General features: G+C 41.9%; 1 protein-coding gene across 3 annotated transcripts in view; it reads left to right on the top strand.

Moving 5' to 3' along the window:
- robo3 (roundabout, axon guidance receptor, homolog 3 (Drosophila)) overlaps positions 1-18431 on the top strand; it is a 141845-nt gene that overhangs the window by 61080 nt on the left and 62334 nt on the right. For all 3 annotated transcript variants that reach the window (XM_054754926.1, XM_054754925.1, XM_054754927.1), the window contains exon 2: positions 8310-8636. In XM_054754926.1, coding sequence (XP_054610901.1) covers positions 8310-8636 — 327 coding nt within the window. The remainder of the gene's footprint in view (positions 1-8309; positions 8637-18431) is intronic.

Raw genomic sequence — 18431 nt, forward strand, 5'->3', positions numbered from 1 at the left:
GTGTGAGGAGCAGCGTTGGTGTCTAGTGTGACACAGTCCTGCCATTGCAGCTGTCCCTATTACACAAACGTTGATTCGAGACTGTTTACCTCCACTGCCAGCTTTACAACGCAACATTTTGTCCTCTCATTCAGTCATGCATGTTTAATTGGACAATGAGGTGTAATAATGGAGTTGTAGTCTCATCTTTAACAAGCTGTGTAAAACGGACGACTATCCCTGGTAGTTGGCCTATGACCTCATGCAGGTTTTATGGCTACTTAGGGTTTTTTTGCACAGACACAACACCTGTGAAACGGCAAACCTTTCTCTTTGACATTACATGACAACAGGAGACTGAAAAATGCATGCATGGCGCTTTTGGATAACACCACAAGCGTTTGCTGCGCATGTATGCACGTTAGACCTGCAACAATGAACCCATGAATCAAGGATTAATCGATTATGCAAGTAATCAACACCTATTTTGGTATTTGATTAATCATTTTTTTATGTAAAAAAGTATACATCCTCAGATTTCAGCCTCTCAAATGTGAATATTTTTTTTTAATTCTTTAGTCCGCCATGAAAACAGACCTATTAACTTTGTGTTTTGGGCAATATTTATATTCACACACATCACGTTTGACTCTGGAAAACAGCGCGTCTCCCCTGGTACGTTACGACGAAAGCACTATTTGTATTTGGTTCATATTGATTTAGTCCGTCTAGGTCCTAACCGATTACTCGATTAAACGAAACAAGTTTCATATTAATCGGCTAAGAAGATAATTAGTTACAGACCTAATGCACATACACTGTTTTCATTCATATCCACAGTGCCGGGTATTGTTTTCACAAAGCCCATAACACTTTAAAAAAGGTTAAATATCTTAAAAGTCATTTTTACGATATCAGTCAATGTGTCTGTGTAGATTCTCAGCCATCCAGGTCACGGTAATCTGCTGAATTAGCAGGCTGAATCGAGGCAACTTGACTGTTTTTGTTTGTTGAAGACATTTCACTTTTAATCTAAAAGGCTTCTTCAGTTACACGTTGTTGTTCAACAATGCCCGAACATCTGACCCCCCCCCCAAAGATTGTCTCATTCCACGGGAGGCTGCAGTATGGTCATTCACCAGCCACGCCCAGCAACAGACCTGTTGTGACCACCTCACTAATGTAATGGTAGGGGAAACACTGGTGTCGTGTAATAGCCAAGTTCGCAGAAGAAGTTCCTAATTCATGTTTTAAAAATAGGGGTTTACCTTAGTTATGATTAAAAAGATCCTGGGAAATATTGGCAGACGTAATGATACCGTATGCATGGTTAAGTATAACATTTGCTGTCTGGTATTTCAAGTCAGTTGCCTTTGCGTGTTGAGTGTTGTAAAAATAACTATGGATCACTCAGTATAACAAAAGGAACTTGTGCTGGCTTAGGTTTCTGCTGTTGGTGTATTGAAAACAGGTCATTGTCGAGATTTTTAGAACATGTGTTTGCACACTCCTCGTTTCTGTCGGCCTGCTGTTCTTTACATTCGACCATCCTAGACCAGCTTTAGTATGGTCTATTGTATTAATAACACTGATTTGAGTTACGTTCCTTCAACGGTCCTGCACTGTGTGTGTCCAAGGTAGCAGAACTGTGCTCCAGAATTAATTTCAGCTTGACAATGGCTCACGATGCATTATTAATTTATACGTGGCGATACGTCACAGTTAACGTGGAAGAAAGGGAACTCAGCTGCACAAGGACTCTATTTAGCAGTAGGTGCTGACAGGACAAGTCAGCTATAAAGGTCTCAAGTGTGACAGCCTGAGGGGCCTGACACGATAAGCATGAGCTCCCCACCTCAGGCTGTAGACAGATGGACTGCCTAAGGAATTAGTTCCAGTGGTTCTGGGGGGTTCTTGCCAGCCTTATTCCTGAAATAAACATGCAGCAAAATGAGCCTGAATTACAACACAGCACAGCACAGCACTTCATTGAAGTTTTGTGGCTGAACTAATAATACCGCTGCTAATTGCTAATTGCTGAATCCAAGCGATGAGGGGAACATACAGAACTGTGTTGTATACACATCATCTGATGATAATTGCTCTGTTCTTCAAAAGGAGGATTTTTTTCTATCTTTGGCAAGATGAAAGTGTTGAGATGTCAATTATGTACAGTATGAAATGTCAAAGCTTGCATCTTCCTGTTACATTCATTTATATAGTCAACCTGAAAATCCTGAAAATAAGCTAACAAGTCAAAAACATGCCATGCTTGCTCACTTAATAGTGCATTCATGGACTTAATAAAGGCAAGTTGAACTAAAATCACTCAGTTGTCGCTCTGACCTGACGTTTGATTGGTGAGACACTCAGTCAAACCTGAAGTGTTTAGCCAGTGATTATTTTGGAGTGTGTGACTTAACTACAGTGCAGAGTAGTGTGGCACTTAAATGCTCAGAGTGAAAAGAGAAACCAACTGATAATCGGTCATTTTCGGGCACTGGTACATGAAGTGATGCTGTCATGGAGGGCTTTTGACAGCTACTGTTGTGACTTATGCCCTGTCCACATGGGAACGCTCCTGTGTTTTTTGGGGTTTTTTTATGCGTCCACGCAGTGTCTTATCAGTAAGACACACGGGAACATATCACTGGGTGGAAACGATGTAATACAAAAGGCACACCCACATGTGGCGCTGTAAATAGACAATAATAAGCTACAGTATGGAAGAAGAAAGAACGCATGCACATAGGGGTTTGTTGTGTCCCACTTGTCGGGCTTGTCTAGACTGACGTCGAAATGGAATTTTCCGTACTATAAGTCGCACCAGTCAAAAATGCACAATGAAGAAGAAAAAAACACATATATATATATATATATATATGGTGCACAAGACTGTAAGTCGCATTTTTTAGGCTAAATAGGCGTCTGTTAATGTAACGTCAACAGGTGGTATGTTATCGTGACATATTAACAGTTATTCAGATGTTCTGAGAAAGTAGTGTTTTGCTTGTCTACATGGCCACAGCAAGGCCGTGTTGTCCCACTTTGAAAAACGTTTTCAAGAAGTACCATTTCAAGACACCCAGAACGTCATTGCCGTGTGGATGAAATGCTGAAGCGATAAAATACTTGACTGTTTCGACGTGTAAACATCTCAACAGCTTGGTTGCATTTGTGCATTTGCGTTTTTTTGGTCAAAAAGTTTTTTTCCTCTGAAAATAGCCTGTTTTTTTGCACAAAACACTTCTCACTGCACCCTAAGTCGATAATAATTTATAATACATACATGATGGTATGTATTTAAATTTTAGGGCTTTTTTTTATACCATTGAAGAGCCAAAAGAATCAACTGCAATCTTGAAACACAATGCTGCTGATGGCCCTCAGGGACACAATAAACACGGAATTTCCTTTTGCAAAGTCGAGCCTGCTCATTTAGATGCTTTGCATTAACCCGCTCAATTATAAAGAGGTTTCCTCTTTAGGGTTGGTGCTTTGTATTCTCATGTATGTGCCTCATTTTGTTGTGCCTGCAGGGTCAAGTACTAAAAGGCTGCAGCAAAAGCAGCAAAGTCTGCTGCTAATTTAACTTTGAATACACATTTGCAAATCAATTCCTATGGCTTTGCGGGCGGGGGGACTTGGAGGAGTCTTTTGGCTTTAGAGAAGGCAACAAAGTTGTAAAACAACAATTCCGCAAGAGGGAAAGGACCCGCTAAATGGAATTTTCTTCAATCCTTCTTCCCCACTCCAATGGTTTCACTAAACTAAGCATTTATTTGCACTGTACTTACATATTACATAAATACATAAGGTTTTGCCATTCTTTTTAGTTTTCTTGAGAATTTAATTATTTGATATTTCTTCTTCAGTATAGCACATTTCTATATTTCATATATGACAGTAAAATGCATTGGTGGAAAATGTGGTCTGGGAAGCTCTTTGTAATTTGCATAAACAACTTGCAACGCTTGCAAAAGTTGAAACTATTATGAAACTGTTACGAGCAAAAATTGCAGCAGTCTGAGTTGCAATTCCTGCATTTCTGTACGCCAACGTGGTGGGTGAGGAGACTTGATGTAGGCGAAATGCTATCCATGTTTTATGTCCTTTTCCCTGCGGCGCCCCAGTCAACAGAATGTATTTTGGTTGTGTGTGATGACACATATACTATATTCTTTCAGAGCTGGTGGAGTTGGCTCAGGGCTGCTTGGATTTAAAGCAGTCAGACGCTATGTAGGTGGACCTGTACTGTGATTGAATGGATTTAATATGATTCACATGATCTGGATATTTTACCACGTGTTTGGTATATAGCATCTGGGTTTGTGGAAGACATGTAGGGAGTGAGTGGGTATTTATATGCAGAGCTGTCACACAGAGATACAACCAACAGCCTGTCATTTCAAGCGTTTCAAGTCAAATGATGTTGAAATGAACTTTTCTCTGCCCCTCATACTCCAAACCAAATAGGTTTTCATACATTAGTCTTCTCAAATCAGTGGACAGTGAAGAAAATGTCAGACTATCCACAGTCGTAATAAGCTGCAACCTGAGCCTCGCCGGTGGCATATATCATTCATCGACTCGTGGGAGGAGCGATCGCAATAACTGGATTTCTTTTGGCTTTTCTTTATTACATGCATACATGGACTAATGTGCCATGTCTTTGACGTCAAGATAATTTTCAGTCTTTTCACTGAAAGTGCAGTTTTTTGGAACTGTTCTAAATCGAGAAAACATGCTCAACTTACTGCTGGCAATGCAAACCAGGCTCCTGCTCTGGTCGTACAAGGACCAAAAGGCACGTAGTAGCGCACCACCAATCCCGTACTCCCCACCCCCACAGGAGACCGCGAGGGACACAGTCGAATGCCTTTTCCAAGTCCACATGTAAACCGCTTGGGCAAACTCCCATGTACCCTTGCAAGGGTGTAGAGCTGGTCCAGTGTTCCGCAACCAGAACGAAAACCACATTGCACCTCCTGTAGCCAAGGTTTGACTAACAGTCGTACCCTTCTCTCCAGCACTCTGGAATAAACTTTCGCAGGTAGGCTGAGGAGTGTGATCCCACTATAGTTGGAACACACCCTCACCCTTTTTGAAAAGGGGGACCACCACCCCGGTTCGCCAATCCAGAGGTACTGTTCCCGACTTCCACGTAATGTTGACGAGACGTGTAAACAAAGACAATCCCACAACATCCAGAGTCTTGAGGAATTCAAGGTGAAACTTGTCCACCCCGGAGCTTTGCCAACCCAGAGTTTTTTTGACTACCTCAGATACCTCAGCCATGGTGATGGACATGTCCGCATTTGTGTCCTCAGACTCTGCTTGGTCTATGGAAGGTATGTCAGTGGGATTGAGAAGGGCCTCAATGTATTCCTTCCACCGCCTGACTATATCGTAAGTCGAGGTCAGCAAGTCCCCCATGCCCACTGATCAGCCACCTCAGCAATGGAGGCACGGAATATGGCCCATTCGGACTCGATATCCCGGTCCTCTCCCGGGATGCACAAATGACAGTCAGAACACTTTCCCCAACCCGAAGGCATAGGGAAGTGACCCTCTCGTTCACCGCGGTTGACTCCAACACAGAGGCACTGTGCCATTGTTGATTATTTCACAAATGTGTTTATTCCATAAAGCTACTTGGAAAACTATTTGTAAAAGGGAACAGACACTTTCCAAACATTTGGAAGATAACTGCGTGTATGTTCGGTTCTGTCAGCTTGGGCCAAGTGGATCAAAAGTAACCGATCAAGGTTATCTTCTTTGACTTTTTTTGTACACATCAAGGATAATAATCACCTTAATCTTGGTTATCTTGCATATCCTGCAAACATCCAAGGATATTCTTGTATATACAGTATCACCAACATCTCGTTTATGGCATTCCTTTTTAGCAGTATTCAAGCCATGATGCTCCTTGCATCATTCCTATCCAGCTACCTCTGAGGTTTCATTATCCATAGTGTAGCTATGAGAGTCACTTGGAGTTGGAGTCCATGTTTGCCAGGCGCTAATAGGGCCTTCGAGGGACCAGATCTTCCTTCTATACGCGACTGTCAAAGCAGTCCTTTGGACTGCACATATTCCAGCTGTCCAAGGAAACCGATTTGAGTTCATTTTTTCCCAGACCTAACAGTCCAGTACATTTACCCTCCCTTTAAGCTGGGCATCTGGGGGATAATGAGGAAAAAACTTGTGTGACATTATTGGTGCTTTCTACACTTGTTGGATTAGTCTTGCCTCACAGTATCACTGATTCATGAGTGATTTTCTTCCTAAAGAGATTTTTTCATCGATTGCCTTGAGATGGGAGACATATCATCATGAAACTTTCCATTCAGACATTCTCTTGATGATATTTAGCTCACAGGCTCACAGTCGTCTTTTCCTCCTTAAAAGCCTCAATTTTACATTTCCACATGGATTGCTCTAACTTCTCATGGGCTCTCGAAGGATGTTTTTTGCAGGGTGTGTAGGCTACCAATTTCTCCAACTTTGTGCATGTCATTGCTGTAACTGTGTAACTGTCAGAGTATTTTTTCATCAGCACAACTCCTTTTAGTTGAGTAGATGATCATTAGTGTTTTCCCTACCATTATATTAAGGCTCGGGTGTTTCATTTTTAGGGCAGTCATTTTGTAATTTTGACTCCTTTTCATGGAAGTCCTTGAATCACCTTCTTAATCATAGCTTAGGGAACAATCATGACAATCATCTTCTGTTGGACCTGCATAACATAACCTTTGGTGTTGGCACACTGGGCGTGCATTAAGTCTGTTAACTTTAAAAGATTAATCAGTCTTGATTTAATTGTTAATAGAAAAGTATCAATAAATCAGTATTTCTCAGGTAAAACGCTAAAATCTTCCACAAAGTCGGTGTCTTCTTTATTCGGGGTCTAAAACTGCTCCCTGCTCCCATTTTCATTCTTCTCTCCTGCAATAATTTTGGCATTGGAGTCTTATTTTGTGTTGCTATGAGATAACTATTACAACATGCTGTCATTCAGATTTTGAGGAAAATGTATGTGTTTGTTTATTAGTGACTTAGTCATTACATATTGAATCTTTTACTTATCAAAATGTTCAAAGCTGTTGTCAATATGAAAGATGTTAGTCAAAGCTCTACTGCTAAGCAAAGGCACATGTTTAGGTGTTATTGAAACTTAGGGATGCTCCCATCGGGGTTTTATACTGCCGATTCTGATACCGATTCCAATCCAGACTCCACCCTGGCACATCTACCCAGCAACGGCCAGATAGAGCACACAAGATTACAACAACAGCATGTGCACAACAGCCATAGTTAACAATAGCAATGAGTACGAGGGATGTTGGCCGTGTGGCAGTGTTTTTTGCTAAAGTCTGAAAAACGTTTTAGCTACGTTCAAAACCTGTCATGCACAATTTCCCGTGGTGTCACAGAACCAGGGACGTTTAATATGACCAACCTCATCACTCGGGGTGTCTTGATCTGATGCTGATATCGGATACTGGTCTGACACCAGCCAAAATAACAATATCTGATTACGTCGGCCTGCATCTAAAATCTCCGATATGGGCACTCCAATACAAGCGGTCCAACTGACAGGCAGTCAGTTTTTCTCATACCTACTGTTCTGCTCAACAACTAATAAAAGTATGTGTGATCAGTGCTGATATCAGATCGATATCGGACGATATTCAAGGTTGCAATATGAGAATTGGTCCGGAAGTGAAACAATTGTAGTGGGAGGTCCCTATTCATTGCCCATTTGAAGCAGCATCACAAAAAGGACTATGGCTTCCTAAAACATCGAACATTGAGACATTTGCAAAGCATGAGTAACACCCACGGGACGGCAAAAAGTCAATGGCTATAACAGAAAAGATCCATCCCGTGTTGGTGGTGAGTAATGTCGGGTTTAAATACTTAATTGAGAATTTTTGGTTTGGTTTAAACTAGGCTAAATACCACTTTTTCCATGTCTGATACTGATACCAATACTGCAACATAGGAATGGCCCGTATAAATGATATACAGCATAAATTTAATAGAGATTTTAATTCTATCGCTCTATTGAGATAATACATTTTGATGACTGAATCCAGTCATGTCCCGCAAAATTGAGCAACGAGCTGCAATGAACTGAGTGGCTCAAGTATGCCACTCCTCGGAAAATAAACTACATTTCTTACAAGTATCATTATCACTGAAGGACTGGAGGGCGAGGAATAGCTCAGCACATACCATTCTTCTGTTGCGTGAGGCACTCTCTCGCCAGAAATCTCATCTGTTTTCCTTTTTGTGTTTTTTTTTTCTCCCGTACCCCACAGGATCTCGACCCAGGTTAGAGGATGCTGCTCCACGAATTGTTGAACACCCATCTGATCTGATTGTGTCCAAGGGGGAGCCAGCCACCCTCAACTGCAAGGCAGAGGGGCGTCCGATTCCCATGGTAGAATGGTACAAAGATGGTGAGCGAGTCGAGACAGACCGCGAGGACCCTCGCTCTCACAGGATGCTCTTACCCAGCGGGTCCCTTTTCTTCCTGCGAATCGTACATGGCCGGCGAAGTAAACCTGATGAGGGGGTCTATGTGTGCGTGGCCCGTAATTACCTGGGTGAGGCCGTCAGTCGAAATGCATCGCTGGAAGTGGCAAGTAAGCATTTTTTGTTTGTTCGATTTATAGGCTTGAATTTTCGGGTATGTGGGGTCAGTGGCGTGCGGTGAGGTTCATGGCTGACTTTTCATGGTGAGGTTTTTCATGATGGAGCCTCATCAGCCCGCCCTGACAGCGAAATGTTTCTAAATGATAAGTGAAGTGCCATCTGAAAGGGAAATGTTGAACTGAATAAACAGAGTAACAGCACCGTGCTTGTCCATATTTGTTTGGCATTCATTTGCAGTTAGATTTTACAAGTGTCCTCATTCGCTTAGTCAGATTAAACAAGTGAGACTACAGCAGGGGCAGGTTCACAGACACTCTGGCCTCTTGTTCTCACCGTCCCTCAGTTAACTCAAGATGCCAGTTCTCACCTTGGAGTCACTTCTCCTGGCAGCTTGTACCCTCAGCTGCAACCCCCACTCCTTGTACGCCAAGCTTATAATATCACATCCTATGTTCTCCTACTCCAGAGAGCGCAACCTCTGTCATGTTGCGTTCACTGTTTCATGACCTAAGTTGTTTGTGAACATACACTGTTGATAACTTGGTCATGGGATTAATCCTAACTGCTGTTGCTGGATAGGAAAGGTGGATTTGTCACTGCGAGTCGGCAGCCTCTCGCAAACAGATAGTGCTTCTTGCTTTAAATGTCATTTTTGCCACCCAAAACAATTACACTATAAAAACTTATGGCTTCAATGGCACACGAACCGAAACATTTTGTCTTCCTCATAACAGCCCCGGAAGGAATGCGGCTGGAGTCGCACTGGACTGTAAGTCGCATTTCATCTGGAAAGGCAAGTTATTCAGCTACACAACAGGACATACTACAACAGGCTGAATGAGTGTCCGGTATTTAAACGTAACGTATTAACAGTTATTCAACAACACATAAAGAACATACTGTAACTGGGAGGCTGAATAGGATAAATTAACATAACTGGTGGATAACATGGTGGATTCTCCAGTCACAATTAATTAAAACCTTCATGGCTTAAATTTGTATTTTATTTCATTTAGCTATTTGTAATCTTGAAAATGCTTAATTTAGGCAAATATATGTACAATTTGCTTCAATATTTATATTTTTTTAATATTGGAAAAAACTGTGATAGAGTGAAGCCGTGAAATTCAAACCGCGACGTGCCGGGGATGACAGTAAATTAATGAACTGCTTTAATTCTCGATGTTGGACTTCTTTGTGTAATTACATTCTGCAACACACATTTTGCAAAACACTGCAGTTCCTCTCAGACCAACTTTTTACTTCTTGTGTGTATCTGTGTGATAGCTCACCGGCACAAATCCACAAACACACTTTTCTTGATCCGTTCTAGCGTGAGAGGTTGGGGGGGAGGGAGAACGACGGTGGCTGGTGCCAAAAGTCAAGCTATTGCCCGCTCCGGTCAGTTTCCCTCTGCATGGCACCAATGAGGCCGAAGATGAAGCCACCAGCACATAAGCCGTTCTGTAGCTGCCAAGAGGCTCGGGGTGGCATCAGTAGAGGCACAAGATGGCACTGTGGCATGGTATCACCTGGCTTCTTGCCTATCACTTGGAAATGTTGAGGGCAATGAAGGAAGAGCTCCTTTGCATATTGGTGGATATATTTAGTATCAGGTTTTCAGCCAACACAGTAGGAATGGTGCTTGGTTCAGGAGCTGTTACCTCTCGCAATCCATCTGCTGCGGGCTAAGAAGCAGTCGGCCACAGTATGGATATCGAGATTGTGCTGTGTAACACTGAAGAGGGAGTTTCTTGTCATACATGCGGATTTTCTTATATTTCCATTACGGATGTAATTGCCGATCCACTGTATTTTGAAGATAGAATAATATCGTCTCCCGCCACGAGATCGGCCCGATCCGGTTGCCGTATCGCGTTCGTAACTGTGGGCCACACTCCAACATGGTAAGGTGCGGTAATGTGCCTCAAAGCTGGCTGCCACTCGACTCCCGCCACCCGCAGGAAATAGAAAACGCAACACCACCATGCAGACATGCCAGCGGTGTACCGTGGTGGTGGACGTCGGGTATTCTACAGCGCTAGTTGTAAACGCAGTTTATCAATATAATGAGCTATTAGATGTGCAATAACATTACCAATGGTCCAGTGTCCAGTTTTGAAACTGTCCAGTCATGTGCAAATTAGGTAATGGCATCACGTAGCCGCTTCCTCCATCCCAGTCACTGCTGTAGTGTCCGATACGGCAAGACACTTCACCCACCTCACGTCCAGTGAATGAATGTTTGGTGGTGGTCTGTGGCTACACATGTAGTTTACCCCCTCTGCCTGTAATATAATGGTAAAGTATAACACTGTTCTTTCGTGGCTGCATGTGTGTGTGGTCTGGTTTTGTGTGGTGTGCAATACAACATACGTAGACAAGAGAGTATAAATCAAATTTCCCCTTGAGAGATAATAATCAGAATAATAATAAATTTTCAAAGTAAAACACCGTGTTGTCCTACAAAGTTGTGAAAAGGAGCAGTGACCAAATCTTGTCAGTTGCATAAAAGTCGGTCAAGCACAATAGAGCTGGGGGCCACACAGACATTTGTGGGTCTTTGACATTCAGAGGGACTTGCCCATTTTTCTTTGAGTGTTTTATAACTCTGACGTTTTTATTATGCCTGCTACATCTCTACTGCCTGGCTTTATGGCTCATGAATATTCACGCCAACAAGGGAGGGGAAGCTGGACTTTTTTCTTCTGTGGAAATGGTGGGGGGTGGAATTGAGTGAAACGAACGGAGGAGGTTTGCTCCTGAAAAAACACCACCAGCACCCTCTGTAAAGGTTGTTTGGAGGTCAAGCCTGCAGGTTGTAAGATGGCAGCTGCCTTGCGGAATTTGGGTGAACAGGTGAAGATGCGATGAAACTCTTGTCCTCATCCTGGCTCGGTGTCAACGCCTTAGGAACTTTCTCACAACAGCAATCTCAGACACCAGCAGTACCGTCATTTGGAGCCGCCTTCTTTTTCTCTCCGAGACAAATGCGCCCTCAAACCTGTCATACTGTTTTTGATATTAGACACCCAAGTGACAATTTCAGGGTTTACGGATTTGAAAATGTTGGAAGGATTAGTGGGAGTTCCGTATTAGTGTTGGATGTATCTTTGATAAAAGTGATGAAGTAAACCCGCTTAACCTCCCTTACACCTCTCGGAAACCCTCTGCGCTTTCCTGGAGCTGCCCTCCGTCCCATTTATTAACCTGCAGTGGTCTGGAACCACATGGGCTATGATTTGGATGACAGTGTGCTTTCTGTCATACACAGTAGAGTTCTTTTGACGACATAAAATCTGAGACCCTAAGGGGTAATTTCTATGATTAATTGGTCCGCTTATGTGTTGTAGTTAGGACTGTCACGATAATCAATAAGTCAATTAATCACACGAGAAATAAAAATAATGTCCTCAATATGTTGCGCATGCGCATTTGTTTTCCTCCTCTCTCTCTACCAAACAGGCTTGATGGCCAGATGGTTCACTCTGTGCATCTGTCAACACCTGGGCGTGTTGGTTTTATATCAGAATGAACAGAGCGAGTGGACCCCTCCTGTCAGTCATTCAGCCTCTTTGTCTCAGTGAGGCGAGCGAGGTGAGGCTGCAAGCGAGCGCACACACAGCAGCAGCACTTTGTGTGCACATGCTAGCTGTGTGTGTCGTGTGCTACACGATCGAATACTTTCTCTGTGCCTGCTGTGCATAAAACACGACCTGATGTCAATTTCAGCCCGTTTGCGCATCGTTATTTTGTGAGATGAAACAGTTTGTGACAAAGACAATTAAATAATAATGCAAAACGGTGCAAGTTACGTTTCAGCTGATTCCCGAAGTATAACACCTCATTGTGCACCAAACGCATTTTGCTGCATCCAAAACATGTACTTTGACCAAACTCCCACAAACGTTACACCTCGTAAAGGTAAACAGTGTTGCTAAAACTTGATCAAGGAAATGTATATGCAAATGAGCTGACGTCTGCATTGACACATAATGTGAACTTCAGAGTATTTCTGTTATTTCTCCATTTTATTGTCAGTATCCAGACAACAACGAAAGTGGCACTGATTCGAAATCAGAAATATTGTGATTTACTGTATTATGATTTTTATTTAGTGTAACATTTTGCAAAAGGAGACTAAGGCCATTTTGTATTCATTGGGTTGTTTGTCTTTTTTTTTGTTTAATTTATTATGTTGTTGTTTGTTGAATTTATTTTATTTTAAAGCTCTTGACATTCCAATTACAATGTTAAATCCGCTTGCTTTTGATACAGTATACTTGCATTATTATGCCGTATATTATAATTACATTCATCAAAAAATGGTCTCAAAATAATGTTGACAATAATATCGTTATCGGCAATAATTTGTGGGACAATTATCGTTCAGTAAAATTTGTTATTGTGACATGTTATCGTGTAGTATTGTTAACATTCTCATTATCATGTGTTTTTGCTGAAGCACATTTGCAGTTATGTCAAAATCAATAAAAGCAAAAGAAGAACAGTGTTTCCCAAAGGACTGCAAGCGATTTGTGGTTGTGGTGGTGGGTTGGGAAGGGGGTTGACCTCTTGACATAGTCATCCAATTCACGTAACTGGCCATGATCCATTTCTAAAAGTGAGTAAGAACATAAAAAGCATAACAACGAACTACAAATAAATGCTTCTTCTGTGGCTAAACAAACAAGTGCTTGTCATTGTTGGGTTGAACAAAGTTTGAATTTTGACAAATACTGTCGTCCCTCACTAAATTGCGGTTTGAATGTGGCGCCCTCACTCTATCGCGTTTTTTCACAGAATAATTAATTGATAAATTATTGCTGTTTTGTGCTTGAATGTGCCTATGAGGAAAAAAGCATATTTAAGCAAATCGTACTCATTCTAGGCCTAAATTAATCATTTTCAAGCATAAAAATTGCTCACTGAACTAACTAAATGACCAAAATGCAAATACAAGACAGAAGAAGCCTTGTGAATGTTGTATTCTACATCGGCCAGAAGGTGTCGGTGTTCGGTGAGACAAGTACCAGAAAATGCATTTATTGCAGGTTTAAATGATCTCACAACAGGCACAATAATAATAACATAATAAACATAATAATAACACGGCTACTGTTGGTGCCATAACCCACTGCAAGCTAAAACTCAACTCTGAACCTCCGACATCACTTCCTGTCCTGCACACATCTGTCCACCTACCACTAATGTCCACTGGGGAACACATTTACTGCGACACGTACACATAAGCAGGAGTTTTATTTACGTCTTAAATGACTTATTTATTTTAGTAGTTAGCATGTTGGCCACACAGTCAGGAGATGGGGGGTTCGAATCTCCGTTGGGCATCTCTGTGTGGGGTTTGCATGTTCTCCTCGTGCGTGTGTGGGTTTTCCCCAGGTACTCCCGTTTCCTCCCACATTCCAAAAACATGCATGTTAGGTTAATTGGCGACTCTAAATTGTCCATAGGTATGAATGTGAGTGTGAATGGTTGTTTGTCTATATGTGCCCTGCGATTGGCTATCAACCAGTCCAGGGTGTACCCCTCTCGCCCGAAGTCAGCTGGGATAGGCTCCAGTGACCCTAATGAGAATAAGCGACATAGAAAATGAATGGATGGCTAATTTACACTTGTTATGGCTACTATATTAGGTAATATGAGTAAAAGGCATATAAAGCTGCCATTACATCAAACGGATGAGACCATAGCCACCGCAGGAAGTACACTGTCCAGGAAAACAACAACAAGGAACTGCTAATGTGTGAGTCTGTTATCTTATTTTTGCCCAATATGTCTTATTTTCTCTGATTATATCTACTATATTGGGTAAAGTGACTAAGTGGGTGTTATTTCATGTCAAGAGGGCGTCGAGAGATGTCAAGAGATTGTAAACAGGTAACTGTACGCTCATTTATTTGTTCAATGTGGTTTTTAAACCACTATTGTCAACGTCTGTTAGTCGGTTGTGGTATTCTTATATTTTTTGGTTGAAAAGTGTAGCTTGCAGCCAAAGAGGTTTAGCATTTTTAATGATCGAAAACAGCTCATGTTGATAGTTTGAGTGTGGCGATAGTCTGTCTCATTATCACACAGTCGTCTGCACTGATGTGACTTTACCAACAAGCTATCATTTGGCAATTAAATCATGTGAATGTATTACGAATGTATCCGACCCACTTACAATCTTAAAATCAGACGAGGCTGAATTGATAACTAGATCTTCCATGTCTGCATGTGTATCCTGTAAATAAGGTGTTTTCATACTCCATAATAGGATTGCAGGTTAATGCAGCCTTGTGGTTGTCAGGGTGGTGGCAGTTGTGGTCTAAGAGGGGGATCAGATGGCTGAAGTGAGGCCATGGGCCTCTGGCTTAACCCCCTCTGCACGATCTGGCCGTCTGCCGGTCATTGAGCCAGACCCACCAGCCAAGGCCTCCTCAGAGGACAGTCATGAATTAATTAAACAATGCTAAAGGCAAATGCGAATAATGACTAGCGCGTGTATGCATGCACGTTTTTGCATTATAAAGGGTCAGCAGCACAAGAGCATAGAGGGTGGAAGGTTTGGGGGTTTGTGTGTGTGTGTGTGTGTGTGTGTGTGAGGAGGGGGCGGCTGATGGGGCATCGACAACAGGTGGTTGGAGGAAGAGATTTAACCCCCTCCCTTTTACGATAGTGTAGCACAAGGGCCACAGGGGCTGTCGGGAACAATAAAGAACTCTTGCCCCAACTGTTGTGTCCAAGGTTCATCATTATGTCTCTGAGCCACACCGCCAGACACACTAAATAGCTGCTGTATCCTCACGGGTCGTTTCTTTGTTTGCCAATGTCAGCAAATAGAGATGGCTCCTTTTTGGATACTCATGCGTATCAGTGTTTCACATATTCAAGTGAAAGACAGGAAGTGTTTATTGTGTCGTGCAATTGAAAAATCCAAGTGGGGAGTGGAGATCCAGACGTGCAAGGCACCTCCACAAGCCCAGCAAGTGTGCATTACCACCGGCGTGAAAAGGCAACGTGTGGAAGCGTGCAGTCCACGTTGCACATTGTAGAAATAAAATAATAAAAAAACTAGCAAAAATGTTAAAATAGGGCAAAAGGAATATTTTCACAACAAAAAGATGAACTGCTGAAACTCCTAACTAGCGATAACACAAAGATTAGTCTTTAAATGTATGTACAGTACCTCATCATAGTCGTCCCTCATCACATCGCGGTTCGAACATCACGCCCTCACTCTATCGCGGTTTTTCAAAAATGAGTTAATTAATAAATGATCACTGTTTTGTAGTTGAACACGGCCTATTAGTAGTCAAACATATGCATATATAAGCAAATTCTACGCATTCTTGGCCCAAATTAAGCATTTTCAGTCATAAAAATTGAAAATAATAATATAAGTAATACACTGTATGTAACGTTGTGTGCGCCCTTTAATAGGCAGGGCATGGGAAGTGAAGTGTGTGTCAGCTAGCTACTGGAGAGTTGCTGAGTGTTAGCATGGTTCGCAGTGTGGAGCGTGCAAGTGGCTGGCGTGAGTTGTGGTTGACAGCAGCTCCTGTGTGAATGTTCACTGCATGTGTTCTCTGCGCCATTGCAGTATTGTACTACACTGGCTACTAGGTGTCAGGAACGTTACATCAATGAGACAATAGCAACCGATATACTGTCAGTGCTGACACGTGAGTCTATGTAATGTCATATTTATGTCTAAGACGTCTTATTTTCTATTATTACGTCAAATATATTGACTATAGGAGTGTTATTTCATGTTTGGAGGGCTTTAATAATGTTAAAAACCATACTTAGAAGGTGTTAAGCAGGTTTTCTATGTGCTAACTACAAACATATTTCATTTATACTGTAAATAAGGAACCCTACCTTCTGGAAATTTACTTATCTCAGTCGATTCTGGAACCAATTAACCGCGATAAACGAGGGACGACTCTGTAGCTTTTTAAAAGAATTTTTTTTTGCGGTTTTTAAAAATGACATTTGCAAGTTAGACAATGACGGCATCTAGATGCACACCACCACCACAAATACACTGCAGTCCTGGGGGAAGCGCTGCATATGTATGCATACTGTCCTTACATGACGCAAGTGTACCAAGTACCATACATGGCAACTGATTTTCATTTAATTTGATCGAATGAATGGTTTCATTCAAAATTTGGATGCGTTTCTGTATTTTCAAATCTAGTGAATTTAAGCACGAACACAGATGCTAAAGATGCTTTCGGGTTGGGCATTCATCTATATTTCCTCGATTGATTAATTTGTAAAATAAAAATGTCTGAATTGATTACATAACATTTTTTGAGTATTATTTTAATATTTATTTATATGTTGTACAGCGATAGAATAATAATAGAATAATGTTTCTCGGAGTAGTTGTGCTATAGCGTAACCGCACCTCCCACTTCATTGCAAGGGTATGAGCCAAGACGTGAGCGGTGCAGGATACAAGGCAATAGCCATCTGCTACGTACACTTGACAGGGAAAAGTCACCCATCCTTAGTGTGTATTGGCAGCTGCTGACATCAACAGCCTGTTTGGCGTGTTTCCAAAAGAGAAACGCTGATGTCAGATAGATAGCTCACCTCTAAGGCACCATGATGAGGTAGCGAAAGTGGACAGTGTTGTCTGCGACCTCACGGTGAAACTTAACACATGCCAGAATTGACAGGTGTGCGTGCGTGCGTGCGTTCGTGCGTGTGTGTGCTTGAGTTTTACACAGCTGCGAAGTCTTTACATATGTTCACAGACTTCCAGGTTGCTCTATATTTGGCTTTTAACCATCCATCTGCTGTCAAATGGATGTTTTTTCTTCAGTGGCGGAACACAGACAGTCCTCCTCCAAATCTGAACGACTTAGAATGGATGTCAAACTTTATGGATTTGAGCCATCACAGTATCGGATATCTCCGCATATTTGTGATTCAGCATTCATAACCCCGCAAATGTTCTGATTTTTAAAAATCAACCCTAAATATGCCTCACACACTGATTAAACACATTGAAAGTTGAAAATCGGTATCGGAATCGGGGTCACGGCGTAGATGTTATATATAAATTTCACTTCTTCGGCTCAGGGCAACTATGGTGCATTCAAGGACCGCCGAAGAAAGTGTGAAATCGCAATGCTTGACGAAAAACCTTTAGGCATCAGTGAACGACATAAACATGTAAAAATCTCTTTTTAACAATGGTACATGTATACTGCACATTTTATCTGTATTATCACATATTTATTATTATTACATTTAATCATTATTATAAGTGTGTTTGCGGGGGAAATGATTTTTTGAACAAAATCAGCTGAAACGCGAATGAGCGGGGATCTCCTTATTGTGTTTAATGCAGGAATATTGTGTGCGTACTGAACGATCACGTTGCGATCTACTCGGGCTTGCAAAGACATGACAAGCTTTTTTTTTGTGGTCTTGCAGGTCTTAACATGGAATATTGAGTTTTCTCTTCATTTGCCTGATTGTTGCCATGTAATTCCTGAAAGCACTCATCACCGTCCTACCACAGCGGCAAAATGGGGCATGCGTGTGAATGTTTATATGTTGAGTCAGGGGCAACCATGATATATAGAAACCTGTGTGAAGTTGAGTTGAAGATGGGTTACGACAGTCGCCTTGATTGTGCCACAGGGTCAAAGGGAAGAGGGCTTCTCTTTGACGCCTCACAATGGGCTTTTTGCAATTCACAGTGACCCTCTTACCCAAGTACTATGAGTCACACGACATCCGCCATTACTAGATTAAAG

This window comes from Dunckerocampus dactyliophorus, chromosome 16 (assembly GCF_027744805.1).
Source record: "Dunckerocampus dactyliophorus isolate RoL2022-P2 chromosome 16, RoL_Ddac_1.1, whole genome shotgun sequence".
Taxonomy (NCBI): Eukaryota; Metazoa; Chordata; class Actinopteri; order Syngnathiformes; family Syngnathidae; genus Dunckerocampus; species Dunckerocampus dactyliophorus.